Source organism: Oncorhynchus clarkii, unplaced genomic scaffold (genome assembly GCF_045791955.1).
Source record: "Oncorhynchus clarkii lewisi isolate Uvic-CL-2024 unplaced genomic scaffold, UVic_Ocla_1.0 unplaced_contig_4470_pilon_pilon, whole genome shotgun sequence".
Taxonomy (NCBI): Eukaryota; Metazoa; Chordata; class Actinopteri; order Salmoniformes; family Salmonidae; genus Oncorhynchus; species Oncorhynchus clarkii.
Window position 1 is genome coordinate 18,259 of NW_027259213.1, and position 19,439 is coordinate 37,697.

The window sequence follows — 19,439 nt, forward strand, 5'->3', positions numbered from 1 at the left end:
CAGAGACTGTTCCAGGTAGTTACCACATCCCCAACCCTCAGTACCAGAGACTGTTCCAGGTAGTTACCACATCCCCAGTACCAGAGACTGTTCCAGGTAGTTACCACATCCCCAACCCTCAGTACCAGAGACTGTTCCAGGTAGTTACCACATCCCCAGTACCAGAGACTGTTCCAGGTAGTTACCACATCCCCAGTACCAGAGACTGTTCCAGGTAGTTACCACATCCCCAACCCTCAGTACCAGAGACTGTTCCAGGTAGTTACCACATCCCCAACCCTCAGTACCAGAGACTGTTCCAGGTAGTTACCACATCCCCAACCCTCAGTACCAGAGACTGTTCCAGGTAGTTACCACATCCCCAGTACCAGAGACTGTTCCAGGTAGTTACTACATCCCCAGTACCAGAGACTGTTCCAGGTAGTTACTACATCCCCAGTACCAGAGACTGTTCCAGGTAGTTACTACCTCCCCAGTACGAGAGACTGTTCCAGGTAGTTACCACATCCCCAGTACCAGAGACTGTTCCAGGTAGTTACTACATCCCCAACCCTCAGTACCAGAGACTGTTCCAGGTAGTTACCACATCTTCAGTACCAGAGACTGTTCCAGGTAGTTACCACATCCCCAACCCTCAGTACCAGAGACGATTCCAGGTAGTTACCACATCCCCAACCCTCAGTACCAGAGACTGTTCCAGGTAGTTACCACATCCCCAACCCTCAGTACCAGGACTGTTCCAGGTAGTTACCACAGCCCCAACCACTCCGTACCAGAGACTGTTCCAGGTAGTTACTACATCCCCAGTACCAGAGACTGTTCCAGGTACTTACCACATCCCCAGTACCAGAGACTGTTCCAGGTAGTTACTACATCCCCAGTACCAGAGACTGTTCCAGGTAGTTACTACATCCCCAACCCTCCGTACCAGAGACTGTTCCAGGTACTTACCACATCCCCAACCCTCCGTACCAGAGACTGTTCCAGGTAGTTACCACATCCCCAACCCTCAGTACCAGAGACTGTTCCAGGTAGTTACCACATCCCCAACCCTCCGTACCAGAGACTGTTCCAGGTAGTTACTACATCCCCAGTACCAGAGACTGTTCCAGGTAGTTACCACATCCCCAGTCCAGAGACTGTTCCAGGTAGTTACTACATCCCCAGTACCAGAGACTGTTCCAGGTAGTTACTACATCCCCAACCCTCCGTACCAGAGACTGTTCCAGGTACTTACCACATCCCCAACCCTCCGTACCAGAGACTGTTCCAGGTAGTTACTACATCCCCAGTACCAGAGACTGTTCCAGGTAGTTACTACATCCCCAGTACCAGAGACTGTTCCAGGTAGTTACCACATCCCCAGTACCAGAGACTGTTCCAGGTAGTTACCACATCCCCAACCCTCAGTACCAGAGACGATTCCAGGTAGTTACCACATCCCCAACCCTCAGTACCAGAGACTGTTCCAGGTAGTTACCACATCCCCAGTCCAGAGACTGTTCCAGGTAGTTACCACATCTTCAGTACCAGAGACTGTTCCAGGTAGTTACCACATCCCCAACCCTCAGTACCAGAGACGATTCCAGGTAGTTACCACATCCCCAACCCTCAGTACCAGAGACTGTTCCAGGTAGTTACCACATCCCCAGTCCAGAGACTGTTCCAGGTAGTTACTACATCCCCAGTACCAGAGACTGTTCCAGGTAGTTACTACATCCCCAACCCTCCGTACCAGAGACTGTTCCAGGTACTTACCACATCCCCAACCCTCCGTACCAGAGACTGTTCCAGGTAGTTACTACATCCCCAGTACCAGAGACTGTTCCAGGTAGTTACTACATCCCCAGTACCAGAGACTGTTCCAGGTAGTTACCACATCCCCAGTACCAGAGACTGTTCCAGGTAGTTACTACATCCCCAACCCTCAGTACCAGAGACTGTTCCAGGTAGTTACCACATCTTCAGTACCAGAGACTGTTCCAGGTAGTTACCACATCCCCAACCCTCAGTACCAGAGACGATTCCAGGTAGTTACCACATCCCCAACCCTCAGTACCAGAGACTGTTCCAGGTAGTTACCACATCCCCAACCCTCAGTACCAGGACTGTTCCAGGTAGTTACCACAGCCCCAACCACTCCGTACCAGAGACTGTTCCAGGTAGTTACTACATCCCCAGTACCAGAGACTGTTCCAGGTACTTACCACATCCCCAGTACCAGAGACTGTTCCAGGTAGTTACTACATCCCCAGTACCAGAGACTGTTCCAGGTAGTTACTACATCCCCAACCCTCCGTACCAGAGACTGTTCCAGGTACTTACCACATCCCCAACCCTCCGTACCAGAGACTGTTCCAGGTAGTTACCACATCCCCAACCCTCAGTACCAGAGACTGTTCCAGGTAGTTGATACATCCCCAGTACCAGAGACTGTTCCAGGTAGTTACCACATCCCCAGTCCAGAGACTGTTCCAGGTAGTTACTACATCCCCAGTACCAGAGACTGTTCCAGGTAGTTACTACATCCCCAACCCTCCGTACCAGAGACTGTTCCAGGTACTTACCACATCCCCAACCCTCCGTACCAGAGACTGTTCCAGGTAGTTACTACATCCCCAGTACCAGAGACTGTTCCAGGTAGTTACTACATCCCCAGTACCAGAGACTGTTCCAGGTAGTTACCACATCCCCAGTACCAGAGACTGTTCCAGGTAGTTACTACATCCCCAGTACCAGAGACTGTTCCAGGTAGTTACTACATCCCCAGTACCAGAGACTGTTCCAGGTAGTTACCACATCCCCAGTACCAGAGACTGTTCCAGGTAGTTACCACATCCCCAACCCTCAGTACCAGAGACTGTTCCAGGTAGTTACCACATCCCCAACCCTCAGTACCAGAGACTGTTCCAGGTAGTTACCACATCCCCAACCCTCAGTACCAGAGACTGTTCCAGGTAGTTACCACATCCCCAACCCTCAGTATCAGAGACTGTTCCAGGTAGTTACCACATCCCCAACCCTCAGTACCAGAGACTGTTCCAGGTAGTTACTACATCCCCAGTACCAGAGACTGTTCCAGGTAGTTACTACATCCCCAGTACCAGAGACTGTTCCAGGTACTTACCACATCCCCAGTACCAGAGACTGTTCCAGGTAGTTACTACATCCCCAGTACCAGAGACTGTTCCAGGTAGTTACTACATCCCCAACCCTCCGTACCAGAGACTGTTCCAGGTACTTACCACATCCCCAACCCTCCGTACCAGAGACTGTTCCAGGTAGTTACCACATCCCCAACCCTCAGTACCAGAGACTGTTCCAGGTAGTTACCACATCCCCAACCCTCCGTACCAGAGACTGTTCCAGGTAGTTGATACATCCCCAGTACCAGAGACTGTTCCAGGTAGTTACCACATCCCCAGTCCAGAGACTGTTCCAGGTAGTTACTACATCCCCAGTACCAGAGACTGTTCCAGGTAGTTACTACATCCCCAACCCTCCGTACCAGAGACTGTTCCAGGTACTTACCACATCCCCAACCCTCCGTACCAGAGACTGTTCCAGGTAGTTACTACATCCCCAGTACCAGAGACTGTTCCAGGTAGTTACTACATCCCCAGTACCAGAGACTGTTCCAGGTAGTTACCACATCCCCAGTACCAGAGACTGTTCCAGGTAGTTACTACATCCCCAGTACCAGAGACTGTTCCAGGTAGTTACTACATCCCCAGTACCAGAGACTGTTCCAGGTAGTTACCACATCCCCAGTACCAGAGACTGTTCCAGGTAGTTACCACATCCCCAACCCTCAGTACCAGAGACTGTTCCAGGTAGTTACCACATCCCCAACCCTCAGTACCAGAGACTGTTCCAGGTAGTTACCACATCCCCAACCCTCAGTACCAGAGACTGTTCCAGGTAGTTACCACATCCCCAACCCTCAGTATCAGAGACTGTTCCAGGTAGTTACCACATCCCCAACCCTCAGTACCAGAGACTGTTCCAGGTAGTTACCACATCCCCAGTACCAGAGACTGTTCCAGGTAGTTACTACATCCCCAGTACCAGAGACTGTTCCAGGTAGTTACTACATCCCCAGTACCAGAGACTGTTCCAGGTAGTTACTACCTCCCCAGTACGAGAGACTGTTCCAGGTAGTTACCACATCCCCAGTACCAGAGACTGTTCCAGGTAGTTACCACATCCCCAACCCTCAGTACCAGAGACTGTTCCAGGTAGTTACCACATCCCCAACCCTCAGTACCAGAGACTGTTCCAGGTAGTTACCACATCCCCAACCCTCAGTACCAGAGACTGTTCCAGGTAGTTACCACATCCCCAACCCTCAGTACCAGAGACTGTTCCAGGTAGTTACCACATCCCCAACCCTCAGTACCAGAGACTGTTCCAGGTAGTTACCACATCCCCAGTACCAGAGACTGTTCCAGGTAGTTACCACATCCCCAACCCTCAGTACCAGAGACTGTTCCAGGTAGTTACCACATCCCCAGTACCAGAGACTGTTCCAGGTAGTTACCACATCCCCAACCCTCAGTACCAGAGACTGTTCCAGGTAGTTACCACATCCCCAACCCTCAGTACCAGAGACTGTTCCAGGTAGTTACCACATCCCCAACCCTCAGTACCAGAGACTGTTCCAGGTAGTTACTACATCCCCAGTGCCAGAGACTGTTCCAGGTAGTTACTACATCCCCAGTACCAGAGACTGTTCCAGGTAGTTACTACATCCCCAGTACCAGAGACTGTTCCAGGTAGTTACTACCTCCCCAGTACGAGAGACTGTTCCAGGTAGTTACCACATCCCCAGTACCAGAGACTGTTCCAGGTAGTTACCACATCCCCAACCCTCAGTACCAGAGACTGTTCCAGGTAGTTACCACATCCCCAACCCTCAGTACCAGAGACTGTTCCAGGTAGTTACCACATCCCCAACCCTCAGTACCAGAGACTGTTCCAGGTAGTTACCACATCCCCAACCCTCAGTACCAGAGACTGTTCCAGGTAGTTACCACATCCCCAACCCTCAGTACCAGAGACTGTTCCAGGTAGTTACCACATCCCCAACCCTCAGTACCAGAGACTGTTCCAGGTAGTTACCACATCCCCAACCCTCAGTACCAGAGACTGTTCCAGGTAGTTACCACATCCCCAACCCTCAGTACCAGAGACTGTTCCAGGTAGTTACCACATCCCCAACCCTCAGTACCAGAGACTGTTCCAGGTAGTTACTACATCCCCAACCCTCAGTACCAGAGACTGTTCCAGGTAGTTACCACATCTTCAGTACCAGAGACTGTTCCAGGTAGTTACCACATCCCCAACCCTCAGTACCAGAGACGATTCCAGGTAGTTACCACATCCCCAACCCTCAGTACCAGAGACTGTTCCAGGTAGTTACCACATCCCCAACCCTCAGTACCAGGACTGTTCCAGGTAGTTACCACAGCCCCAACCACTCCGTACCAGAGACTGTTCCAGGTAGTTACTACATCCCCAGTACCAGAGACTGTTCCAGGTACTTACCACATCCCCAGTACCAGAGACTGTTCCAGGTAGTTACTACATCCCCAGTACCAGAGACTGTTCCAGGTAGTTACTACATCCCCAACCCTCCGTACCAGAGACTGTTCCAGGTACTTACCACATCCCCAACCCTCCGTACCAGAGACTGTTCCAGGTAGTTACCACATCCCCAACCCTCAGTACCAGAGACTGTTCCAGGTAGTTACCACATCCCCAACCCTCCGTACCAGAGACTGTTCCAGGTAGTTACTACATCCCCAGTACCAGAGACTGTTCCAGGTAGTTACCACATCCCCAGTCCAGAGACTGTTCCAGGTAGTTACTACATCCCCAGTACCAGAGACTGTTCCAGGTAGTTACTACATCCCCAACCCTCCGTACCAGAGACTGTTCCAGGTACTTACCACATCCCCAACCCTCCGTACCAGAGACTGTTCCAGGTAGTTACTACATCCCCAGTACCAGAGACTGTTCCAGGTAGTTACTACATCCCCAGTACCAGAGACTGTTCCAGGTAGTTACCACATCCCCAGTACCAGAGACTGTTCCAGGTAGTTACTACATCCCCAGTACCAGAGACTGTTCCAGGTAGTTACTACATCCCCAGTACCAGAGACTGTTCCAGGTAGTTACCACATCCCCAGTACCAGAGACTGTTCCAGGTAGTTACCACATCCCCAGTACCAGAGACTGTTCCAGGTAGTTACTACATCCCCAACCCTCCGTACCAGAGACTGTTCCAGGTAGTTACCACATCCCTAGTACCAGAGACTGTTCCAGGTAGTTACTACATCCCCAGCCCTCAGTACCAGAGACTGTTCCAGGTAGTTACCACATCCCCAGTACCAGAGACTGTTCCAGGTAGTTACCACATCCCCAGTACCAGAGACTGTTCCAGGTAGTTACTACATCCCCAGTACCAGAGACTGTTCCAGGTAGTTACCACATCCCCAGTACCAGAGACTGTTCCAGGTAGTTACCACATCCCCAACCCTCAGTACCAGAGACTGTTCCAGGTAGTTACCACGTCCCCAACACTTAGTACCAGGGCTGTTCCAGGTAGTTACCACGTCCCCAACCCTCAGTACCAGAGACCGTTCCAGGTAGTAAACCACATCCCCAACCCTCAGTACCATAGACTGTTCCAGGTAGTTACCACGTCCCCAACACTTAGTACCAGGACTGTTCCAGGTAGTTACCACATCCCCAACCCTCAGTACCAGAGACCGTTCCAGGTAGTAAACCACATCCCCAACCCTCAGTACCAGAGACTGTTCCAGGTAGTTACCACATCCCCAACCCTCAGTACCAGAGACTGTTCCAGGTAGTTACTACATCCCCAGTACCAGAGACTGTTCCAGGTAGTTACTACATCCTCAGTACCAGAGACTGTTCCAGGTAGTTACTACATCCCCAGTACCAGAGACTGTTCCAGGTAGTTACTACATCCCCAGTACCAGAGACTGTTCCAGGTAGTTACTACATCCTCAGTACCAGAGACTGTTCCAGGTAGTTACTACAGTGCCTTGCGAAAGTATTCGGCCCCCTTGAACTTTGCGACCTTTTGCCACATTTCAGGCTTCAAACATAAAGATATAAAACTGTATTTTTTTGTGAAGAATCAACAACAAGTGGGACACAATCATGAAGTGGAACGACATTTATTGGATATTTCAAACTTTTTTAACAAATCAAAAACTGACAAATTGGGCGTGCAAAATTATTCAGCCCCCTTAAGTTAATACTTTGTAGCGCCACCTTTTGCTGCGATTACAGCTGTAAGTCGCTTGGGGTATGTCTCTATCAGTTTTGCACATCGAGAGACTGACATTTTTTCCCATTCCTCCTTGCAAAACAGCTCGAGCTCAGTGAGGTTGGATGGAGAGCATTTGTGAACAGCAGTTTTCAGTTCTTTCCACAGATTCTCAATTGGATTCAGGTCTGGACTTTGACTTGGCCATTCTAACACCTGGATATGTTTATTTTTGAACCATTCCATTGTAGATTTTGCTTTATATTTTGGATCATTGTCTTGTTGGAAGACAAATCTCCGTCCCAGTCTCAGGTCTTTTGCAGACTCCATCAGGTTTTCTTCCAGAATGGTCCTGTATTTGGCTCCATCCATCTTCCCATCAATTTTAACCATCTTCCCTGTCCCTGCTGAAGAAAAGCAGGCCCAAACCATGATGCTGCCACCACCATGTTTGACAGTGGGGATGGTGTGTTCAGCTGTGTTGCTTTTACTCCAAACATAACATTTTGCATTGTTGCCAAAAGTTCAATTTTGGTTTCATCTGACCAGAGCACCTTCTTCCACATGTTTGGTGTGTCTCCCAGGTGGCTTGTGGCAAACTTTAAACAACACTTTTTATGGATATCTTTAAGAAATGGCTTTCTTCTTGCCACTCTTCCATAAAGGCCAGATTTGTGCAATATACGACTGATTGTTGTCCTATGGACAGTCTCCCACCTCAGCTGTAGATCTCTGCAGTTCATCCAGAGTGATCATGGGCCTCTTGGCTGCATCTCTGATCAGTCTTCTCCTTGTATGAGCTGAAAGTTTAGAGGGACGGCCAGGTCTTGGTAGATTTGCAGTGGTCTGATACTCCTTCCATTTCAATATTATCGCTTGCACAGTGCTCCTTGGGATGTTTAAAGCTTGGGAAATCTTTTTGTATCCAAATCCGGCTTTAAACTTCTTCACAACAGTATCTCGGACCTGCCTGGTGTGTTCCTTGTTCTTCATGATGCTCTCTGCGCTTTTAACGGACCTCTGAGACTATCACAGTGCAGGTGCATTTATACGGAGACTTGATTACACACAGGTGGATTGTATTTATCATCATTAGTCATTTAGGTCAACATTGGATCATTCAGAGATCCTCACTGAACTTCTGGAGAGAGTTTGCTGCACTGAAAGTAAAGGGGCTGAATAATTTTGCACGCCCAATTTTTCAGTTTTTGATTTGTTAAAAAAGTTTGAAATATCCAATAAATGTCGTTCCACTTCATGATTGTGTCCCACTTGTTGTTGATTCTTCACAAAAAAATACAGTTTTATATCTTTATGTTTGAAGCCTGAGATGTGGCAAAAGGTCGCAAAGTTCAAGGGGGCCGAATACTTTCGCAAGGCACTGTACATCCCCAGTACCAGAGACTGTTCCAGGTAGTTACCACATCCCCAGTACCAGAGACTGTTCCAGGTAGTTACCACGTCCCCAACCCTCCGTACCAGAGACTGTTCCAGGTAGTTACCACATCCCCAGTACCAGAGACTGTTCCAGGTAGTTACCACATCCCCAACCCTCAGTACCAGAGACTGTTTCAGGTATGGCTCCTCCTCTATTGTCAGGTTATTTCTCCATGTAACGTGTTCTCAATCTGCAATTACTTTTCTACGTCTTAATTTTCCCTCATATTTCACCCCACAAAACACACTTCTCCCACTACAGTGCCTGCACCATCGGGCGGTGAACCCCAGTGTCCCCCTCCCCCCCATGGACCCCTGGCTGACTACAGCTCTCCAGCGCCCCCTGGCGGTGGCCACCCGCTGTCAAGCCCCCCTGGAGACACTGAAGAAGAAGTTCCCTCTGAAGGAGGTGGTCAAGAAGAAGGAACTGAAGACCAGCAAGGAGCTGTTTGGGAACAGGTAGGTCTACATTCTAGTTTGGGAACAGGTAGGTCTGCATCACTAGCTGTTTGGGAACGGGTAGGTCTACATTCTAGTTTGGGAACGGGTAGGTCTGCATCACTAGCTGTTTGGGAACGGGTAGGTCTACATTCTAGTTTGGGAACGGGTAGGTCTGCATCACTAGCTGTTTGGGAACGGGTAGGTCTACATTCTAGTTTGGGAACGGGTAGGTCTGCATCACTATCTGTTTGGGAACGGGTAGGTCTGCATCACTATTTGTTTGGGAATGGGTAGGTCTACATTATAGTTTGGGAACGGATAGGTCTGCATCACTAGCTGTTTGGGAACGGGTAGGTCTACATTCTAGTTTGGGAACGGGTAGGTCTGCATCACTAGCTGTTTGGGAACGGGTAGGTCTACATTCTAGTTTGGGAACGGGTAGGTCTGCATCACTAGCTGTTTGGGAACGGGTAGGTCTACATTCTAGTTTGGGAACGGGTAGGTCTGCATCACTATCTGTTTGGGAACGGGTAGGTCTGCATCACTATTTGTTTGGGAATGGGTAGGTCTACATTATAGTTTGGGAACGGATAGGTCTGCATCACTAGCTGTTTGGGAACGGGTAGGTCTACATTCTAGTTTGGGAACGGGTATTTCTACATCACTAGCTGTTTGGGAACGAGTAGGTCTACATTCTAGTTTGGGAACGGGTATTTCTACATCACTAGCTGTTTGGGAACGGGTAGGTCTACATTCTAGTTTGGGAACGGGTATTTCTACATCACTAGCTGTTTGGGAACGGGTAGGTCTACATTCTAGTTTGGGAACGGGTAGGTCTACATTCTAGCTGTTTGGGAACGGGTAGGTCTGCATCACGAGCTGTTTTGGAATGGGTAGGTCTGCATCACTAGCTGTTTGGGAACGGGTAGTTCTGCATCACTAGCTGTTTGGGAATGGGTAGGTCTACATTCTAGTTTGGGAATGGGTAGGTCTACATTCTAGTTTGGGAACGGGTAGGTCTACATTCTAGCTGTTTGGGAATAGGTAGGTCTACATCACTAGCTGTTTGGGAACGGGTAGGGTAGGTCTACATCACTAGCTGTTTGGGAGCAGGTAGGTCTGCATCACAATCTGTTTGGGAATGGGTAGGTCTGCATCAGTAGCTGTTTGGGAACGGGTAGGTCTACATTCTAGCTGTTTGGGAATGGGTGGGTCTACATCACTAGCTGTTTGGGAACGGGTAGGTCTACATTCTAGCTGTTTGGGAACGGGTAGGTCTGCATCACGAGCTGTTTGGGAACGGGTAGGTCTGCATCACGAGCTGTTTGGGAACGGGTAGGTCTGCATCACTAGCTGTTTGGGAACGGGTAGGTCTACATCACTAGCTGTTTGGGAACGGGTAGGTCTACATCACTAGCTGTTTGGGAACGGGTAGGTCTACATCACTAGCTGTTTGGGAACGGGTAGGCCTACATCACTAGCAGAGCTGTTTGGGAACGGGTAGGTCTGCATCACTAGCTGTTTGGGAACGGGTAGGTCTGCATCAGTAGCTGTTTGGGAACGGGTAGGTCTACATCACTAGCAGAGCTGTTTGGGAACGGGTAGGTCTGCATCAGTAGCTGTTTGGGAACGGGTAGGTCTACATCACTAGCAGAGCTGTTTGGGAACGGGTAGGTCTACATTCTAGCTGTTTGGGAACGGGTAGTTCTACATCACTAGCTGTTTGGTAACGGGTAGGTCTGCATCACTAGCTGTTTGGGAACGGGTAGGTCTGCATCACTAGCTGTTTGGGAACGGGTAGGTCTACATCACTAGCAGAGCTGTTTGGGAACGGGTAGGTCTACATCACTAGCTGTTTGGGAACGGGTAGGTCTAATCAAATTTATTTATATAGCCCTTCGTACATCAGCTGATATTTCAAAGTGCTGTACAGAAACCCAGCCTAAAACCCCGAATAGCAAGCGATGCAGGTGTAGAAGCACGGTGGCTAGGAAAAACTCCCTAGAAAGGCCAAAACCTAGGAAGAAACCTAGAGAGGAACCAGGCTATGAGGGGTGGCCAGTCCTCTTCTGGCTGTGCCGGGTGGAGATTATAACATCATGGCCAAGATGTTCAAATTTTCATAAATGACCAGCATGGTCCAATAATATTAAGGCAGAACAGTTGAAACTGACACAGCAGCACGGCCAGGTGGACTGGGGACAACAAGGAGTCAGCAAGGAGTCATAGGGCTCAGCTCCTGCCAGACAGAGAGAAAGAAAGAGAAAGAGAATTAGAGAGAGCATACTTAATTTCACACAAGACACCGGATAAGACAGGAGAAGTACTCAAGATATAACAAACTAGCCCCCCGACACATAAATACTGGAGGCTGAGACATGAGGTGTCAGGAGACACTGTGGCCCCATCCCATGATACCCCCGGACAGGGCCAAACAGGAAGGATATAACCCCACCCACTTTGCTAAAGCACAGCCCCCACACCACTTTTAAACGGGTAGATCTACATTCTAGCTGTTTGGGAACGGGTAGGTCTACATCACTAGCAGAGCTGTTTGGGAACGGGTAGGTCTACATCACTAGCTGTTTGGGAACGGGTAGGTCTACATTCTAGCTGTTTGGGAACGGGTAGGTCTACATTCTAGCTGTTTGGGAACGGGTAGGTCTACATCACTAGCAGAGCTGTTTGGGAACGGGTAGGTCTACATCACTAGCTGTTTGGGAACGGGTAGGTCTACATCACTAGCAGAGCTGTTTGGGAACGGGTAGGTCTACATCACTAGCTGTTTGGGAACGGGTAGGTCTACATTCTAGCTGTTTGGGAACGGGTAGGTCTACATCACTAGCTGTTTGGGAACGGGTAGGTCTACATCACTAGCTGTTTGGGAACAGGTAGGTCTACATTCTAGCTGTTTGGGAATGAGTAGGTCTACATTCTAGCTGTTTGGGAACGGGTAGGTCTACATTCTAGCTGTTTGGGAACAGGTAGGAATGTGATTCAAATCTCATAGCTACTAGTTTGTCACCTCATTAATGCTTAGTTTCAGATGGGTTCTAAACTACTTGTTATCTCTTTCTTAACTACAGGGCTGGAAACAATATTGTGATCATATCAGTTGTGTAGAACACTCCATGGGAGATTCAGTATTGGGCAAAGGTCTGTTCTCTCTTCAACGACTCTGTCCAGAAACCTATAAGGGGGCACCATATGTAGGAGAGAGGCAGGTTGTTAATAGGCAAACGGAGGAGTTTGATCTCCTCAATGGCCTCCGGGTGGGACCTCCGGGCAGCTAGCGCGGCAATGTTTTAATAATCCACACCCCCTTTGAGTCCGCTCTTTTCTCAAAGGAGAAAAGCATGCTCACGTTTTAAAACCATACGCTACTCATCCTTTAATCTAGAAAATGTCTCGCACACATTGCTGCTTTTATTTGTATGTCTTTACACGTGTTTTGGGATTCCTCCTATGTAAACGGAATTTGCCTCATGACATGTTAGTGGAGAAAGAGGATTGTTTCATACAAGCGCATGTATTTCCTCTCCTCGGTTACCTTTGACCTTTTTCAAAAGGAGGAGAGTACGGAGTGCTTAAGGAGTCACGCAAAACCAGTTGAGTATATCCCCATATAACTGACCCTCTTTATCCTCTGCAGCACTGAGGAGCCTGATGCCAAGAAGGCCAAAGTTGACGAGGAGGAAGACTTTAACCTGGCTGACATCACAGAGGGAAGCATCACACAGGTGAGAGTAGGCCAGAGGACTTAACATGGGATCTGGAATTATTGAAAGTACACTATCATATACAGTACCAATCAAAAGTTTGGACACACCTACTCATTCAATGTTTTTTCTTCATTTTTTAAATATTTTCTACATTGTAGAATAATAGTGAAGACATCAACTATGAAATAACACATGGAATCATGTAGTAACCAAAAAAGTGTTAAATCAAAATATATATTATATTTGAGATTCTTCAAAGTAGCCACCCTTTACCTTGATGAGACCTTTGCACACTCTTGGCATTCTCTCAACCAGCTTCACCTGGAATGCTTGTCCAACAATCTTGAAGGAGTTCCCACATATGCTGAGCACTGGTTTGTTGCTTTTCCTTAACCTCTTATGGCTGCATCCCTTGTTCTCAATTTCCGCCTGAAGACATACCCTAATCTAACTGCCTGTAGCTCAGCCCCAGAGGCAAGGATATGCATATTCTTGGTATCATTTGAATGGGAACATTCTGAAGTTTGTGGAAATGTTAATTGAATGTAGGAGAATATAACACAGTAGTTCTGGTGGAAGGAAAGAGAAAGAAAGAGCATACGTTTTCTGTTTTCTATTGTTGTAGCATCTTTCACATGTACTAGAATAGGATGCTGTAGATCATTTTGATGGATAACACAAGAGGGCAACTGTAGGTGTGCAAAGTTTCAGACTGATAACTTCAGGAATGGGTGAGCTACGTGACATTTAGCATGAAGTCACTCAGGTGTCCCACACAAGTTGCCCAAATGTACCCAAGTGGCCGAATTGGTGAAATAACCTATAACTATATACAACAGTGCAAATAACGATATACAACATATCAAAAAGCAATTCTAACACACACACACACACAAAAAAAGCAAAAAAAAGTTTTAAAAAATATTAGAAAATACGTATTTTTAAAAAAACAGTACACCTTTTGGAAGTCCTCTACACAATATTTTGCTGCCTGTGCCATGTCCCATAGCAGTCTGATGTAAAGCAGAGGCAAACTGAACAAGTGGTGCCGTTCATGCGACACATAACACAACGACGCCTCCATGCTGTGCCCTTTTGGCCCTGAGGCCTGCAGTAATGAACTGTGGCATATGAACACCACTGGGGGCAGAGGTAGAGCGGGCAGCTTGGCACCGGGGGCTCCCAGTCAGAGTCGCTATCACTGTGAAAGAAAACATTTAAAAAATATTTGTATTGTATGAGCCTTTTATCATCACATAAAATAAACAGATATGTATTGTATAGAGCAGAGGGAACAGTCACTAAGGTGAAGTGCTGTTACATTCAACTCCAGGCATTGTTGTGGGCCTGCCCTCCCCCGAAAAGCACCCAATGGCTATTTCATATGGAAATGGAGAGGAGTAGCAGGCGCAGTGGCCATGTGTGTGTTTGCTGTTCTACTCCATTCCATTTGAATAAAAACATTTAAAATATATATATCTGACATGGAATATATATAAAAAACACACATATATTGGGGCAAAGGGGTATTTAGTCAGCCACCAATTGTGCAAGTTCTCCCACTTAAAAAGATGAGCGAGGCCTGTAATTTTCATCATAGGTACACTTCAACTATGATAGACAAAATTAAGGAAAAAAAATCCAGAAAATCACATTGTAGGATTTTTTTATGAATTTATTTGCAAATTATGGTGGAAAATAAGTATTTGGTCACCTACAAACAAGCAAGATTTCTGGCTCTCACAGACCTGTAACTTCTTCTTTAAGAGGCTCCTCTGTCCTCCACTCGTTACCTGTATTAATGGCACCTGTTTGAACTTGTTATCAGTATAAAAGACCTGTCCACAACCTCAAACAGTCACACTCCAAACTCCACTATGGCCGAGACCAAAGAGCTGTCAAAGAACACCAGAAACAAAATTGTAGACCTGCACCAGGCTGGGAAGACTGAATCTGCAATAGGTAAGCAGCTTGGTTTGAAGAAATCAACTGTGGGAGCAATTATTATGAAATGGAAGACATACAAGACCACTGATAATCTCCCTCGATCTGGGGCTCCACGCAAGATCTCATCCCGTGGGGTCAAAAACTTGTGTTTGGAGGACAAAGAATGCTGAGTTGCATCCAAAGAACACCATACCTACTGTGAAGCATGGGGGTGGAAACATCATGCTTCGGGGCTGTTTTTCTGCAAATGGACCAGGACGACTGATCCGTGTAAAGGAAAGAATGAATGGGGCCATGTATCGTGAGATGTTCAGTGAAAACCTCCTTCCATCAGCAAGGGCATTGAAGATGAAACGTGGCTGGGTCTTTCAGCATGACAATGATCCCAAACACACTGCCCGGGCAACGAAGGAGTGGCTTCGTAAGAAGCATTTCAAGGTCCTGGAGTGGCCTAGCCAGTCTCCAGAGCTCAACCCCATAGAAAATCTTTGGAGGGAGTTGAAAGTCCGTGTTGCCCAGCAACAGCCCCAAAACATCACTGCTCTAGAGGAGATCTGCATGGAGGAATGGGCCAAAATACCAGCAACAGTGTGTGAAAACCTTGTGAAGACTTACAGAAAACGTTTGACCTCTGTCATTGCCAACAGGGTATATAGGGTATATAACAAAGTATTGAGATAAACTTTTGTTATTGACCAAATACTTATTTTCCACCATAATTTGCAAATAAATTCATTAAAAATCCTACAATGTTTTTTTCTCATTTTGTCTGTCATAGTTGAAGTGTACCTATGATGAAAATTACAGGCCTATCATATTTTTAAGTGGGAGAACTTGCACAATTGGTGGCTGACTAAATACTTTTTTGCCCCACTGTATATCATATAATTTACCTGTGTTCCTCTACCAGGTGTTCTCTACTGTATGTTGACCTGTGTGTTCCTCTACCAGGTGGGCAGTGTAGATCCAGCACGGGATTTCCGCACTCTGATTCGCCAGAAGAGTCTTCCGTTTGGAGAGGGTGAGATGATTGTCTGGTTCTACTCTCTCCTTCTCAAACAAGTCTCATGGCCCACTGTTTTTGCCTAGCCTGGTCCCAGATCTGTTTGTACAGTCTTGGCAGCTCTTATGGTCATTGGCAAGATGACCATGAGGGGGTATCCTACCAATCAGGTGTTCTATACTGTATGTTTACTCTCGAGTTCAACTCAGGATAACTAGTCATATGAATGTGGCTCACCTTTTAGCCAGGTACATTTCTATAGCAAGGAATCCTTTATAACTAACCTGCTCCAGGGCAGGCTAACTCAGGGCTAACTCCACTATCCTGCATTCAGAACTAACGTGCTCCAGGGCAGGCTAACTCAGGGCTAACTCCACTATCCTGCATTCAGAACTAACCTGCTCCAGGGCAGGCTAACTCCACTATCCTGCATTCAGAACTAACGTGCTCCAGGGCAGGCTAACTCAGGGCTAACTCCACTATCCTGCATTCAGAACTAACCTGCTCCAGGGCAGGCTAACTCCACTATCCTGCATTCAGAACTAACCTGCTTCAGGGCAGGCTAACACAGGGCTAACGTGCTCCAGGGCAGGCTAACTCAGGGCTAACTCCACTATCCTGCGTTCAGAACTAACCTGCTCCGGGGCAGGCTAACTCAGGGCTAACTCCATTTATCCTGAATGAAGTGTCTTAGCTGTGAGTTGAGGACCAATGAAATCAGATTCCTTCCCTCACAAAGATTGCGGAAGAGAACTAGGAAGAGAACTAGATTTGTCAGTTTATTTTTTATTTTTTTTAATAAGTTAAAATACTTTAGCAATGACAGAATGCATTTGAAACTTAACTCACAGTAAACCTTTGTTTGACAAATACAATTGTGATTAATATTTTATGGATAGGAGTGGGAAAAGGTCCCCCTGCATTGATAAGCACACCAAAGACGGCATTAACGAGAAGTAATACAATAGAGACGCCACTTCTAAAAGCCCATTTCACAGCCTGCTGATATATTTTCCTTCATTTTGGGTGGCAGGTAGCTTAGTGGTTAGAGCCTAGTGGTTAGAGCGTTGGGCCAGTAATCAGCAGGTAGCCTAGTGGTTAGAGCGTTGGGCCAGTAACCAGCAGGTAGTCTAGTGGTTAGAGCGTTGGGCCAGTAACCAGCGGGTGGCCTAGTAGTTAGAGCGCTGGGCCAGTAATCAGCAGGTAGCCTAGTGGTTAGAGCATTGGGCCAGTAATCAGCAGGTAGTCTAGTGGTTAGAGTGTTGGGCCAGTAACCAGCAGGTAGCCTAGTGGTTAGAGCCTAGTGGTTAGAGCGTTGGGCCAGTAACCAGCAGGTAGTCTAGTGGTTAGAGCGTTGGGCCAGTAACCAGCGGGTGGCCTAGTAGTTAGAGCGTTGGGCCAGTAATCAGCAGGTAGCCTAGTGGTTAGAGCGTTGGGCCAGTAATCAGCAGGTAGTCTAGTGGTTAGAGCCTAGTGGTTAGAGCGTTGGGCCAGTAACCAGCAGGTAGTCTAGTGGTTAGAGCGTTGGGCCAGTAACCAGCAGGTAGCCTAGTGGTTAGAGCGTTGGGCCAGTAACCAGCAGGTAGCCTAGTGGTTAGAGCGTTGGGCCAGTAATCAGCAGGTAGCCTAGTGGTTAGAGCGTTGGGCCAGTAACCAGCAGGTAGTCTAGTGGTTAGAGCGTTGGGGCAGTAATCAGCAGTTGGCCTAGTGGTTAGAGCGTTGGGCCAGTAACCAGCAGGTAGTCTAGTGGTTAGAGCGTTGGGCCAGTAACCAGCAGGTAGCCTAGTGGTTAGAGCGTTGGGCCAGTAACCAGCAGGTAGCCTAGTGGTTAGAGCGTTGGGCCAGTAACCAGCGGGTGGCCTAGTAGTTAGAGCGTTGGGCCAGTAACCAGCAGGTAGCCTAGTGGTTAGAGCGTTGGGGCAGTAATCAGCAGGTAGTCTAGTGGTTAGAGTGTTGGGCCAATAACCAGCAGGTAGCCTAGTGGTTAGAGTGTTGGGTCAGTAACCAGCAGTTGGCCTAGTGGTTAGAGCGTTGGGCCAGTAACCAGCAGGTAGTCTAGTGGTTAGAGCGTTGGGCCAGTAACTGAAAGGTTAGCTGGATCGAATCCCGAATCCTGACAAGGTACAAATCTGTCATTCTGCCCATGAACAAGGCAGTTAACCCACTGTTCCTAGGCTGTCATTGTAAATATGAATTTGTTCTTAACTGACTTGCCTAGTAAAAATAAAGATTAAAATGTAATTTTAAAAATGTTGATAACTGAAGCTGGCTAGCTTTAGATAACCCTGAGTAGATCTAGCTTGCTTGGTAGGATACCCCTCTGGCTAGCGTTTGACCTGTCATGACCCCATCCTGACCCGCTGTCTTCCTGACATCTTCCTGACCCCATGTCTGTATGTGTCCTCCAGTGTGTCAACAGCTGACTGGCAGGATAGAGCAGTTGCTTGGCAACAAGAACATGAACTACTACATAAAGTGCATCCCCTGTATCCAGACCTTCAGAGAGCAGTCTGTTCAGGTGACCATTCAATGCAACAGTTTTACATGTCAGTAGCCTGTGAACAGGTTTTACATGTCAGTAGCCTGTGAACAGGTTTTACATGTCAGTAGCCTGTGAACAGGTTTTACATGTCAGTAGCCTGTGAACAGGTTTTACATGTCAGTAGCCTGTGAACAGGTTTTACATGTCAGTAGCCTGTGAACAGGTTTTACAGTGAATGTTTAACAAACATTCTTCATCATTATACAGAGACAGGGTAGAATTCTGTTAGATATAGTCCTATCATTACTTTAAATGTAATCATCATTTAGTCATTATACATCAAATTCATAACAGTAATGTGGGTCTCCTATGGTAGGTAATGTGGATCTCCTATTGTAACTCCCTCTCAGGTAGGTAGGTAGGTAGGTAGGTAGGTAGGTAGGTAATGTGGATCTCCTATTGTAACTCCCTCTCCGGTAGGTGGGTAGGTGGGTGGGTGGGTGGGTAGGTAGGTAGGTAGGTAGGTAGGTAGGTAGGTAGGTAGGTAATGTGGATCTCCTATTGTACCTCCCTCTCCGGTAGGTAGGTACGTAGGTAAGTAATGTGGATCTCCTATTGTACCTCCCTCTCCGGTAGGTAGGTCATGTGGATCTCTTATTGTACCTCCCTCTCCGGTAGGTAGGTAGGTAGGTAGGTAGGTAGGTAGGTAGGTAGGTAGGTAAGTAATGTGGATCTCCTATTGTACCTCCCTCTCCGGTAGGTAGGTAGGTAGGTAGGTAGGTAGGTAGGTAGGTAGGTAGGTAGGTAGGTAGGTAGGTAGGTAGGTAGTGTGGATCTCCTATTGTACCTCCCTCTCCGGTAGGTAGGTAGGTAGGTAATGTGGATCTCCTATTGTACCTCCCTCTCCGGTAGGTAGGTAGGTAGGTAGGACATGTGGATCTCCTTTTGTACCTCCCTCTACGGTAGGTAGGTAGGTAGGTAGGTAGGTAGGTAGGTAGGTAGGTAGGTAGGTAGGTAGGTAGGTAGGTAGATAGGTAATGTGGATCTCCTATTGTACCTCCCTCTCCGGTAGGTAGGTAGGTAGGTAGGTAGGTAGGTAGGTAGGTA

At 47.6% G+C, this 19,439-nt stretch overlaps 1 protein-coding gene across 1 annotated transcript in view; it reads left to right on the forward strand.

The window, feature by feature from the left end:
• The window catches only part of LOC139399893 (X-ray repair cross-complementing protein 5-like), a gene marked incomplete at its 3' end in the record, with an annotated part of 35,096 nt that extends 16,728 nt beyond the window's left edge, over positions 1-18,368 (forward strand). Inside the window, exons 10-13 of the mRNA XM_071145019.1 lie at positions 9,000-9,196; positions 12,831-12,918; positions 15,799-15,868; positions 18,259-18,368. Of these exons, the coding sequence (XP_071001120.1) occupies positions 9,000-9,196; positions 12,831-12,918; positions 15,799-15,868; positions 18,259-18,368 (465 nt within the window). The remainder of the gene's footprint in view (positions 1-8,999; positions 9,197-12,830; positions 12,919-15,798; positions 15,869-18,258) is intronic.
• Positions 18,369-19,439: the final 1,071 nt, after the last annotated feature.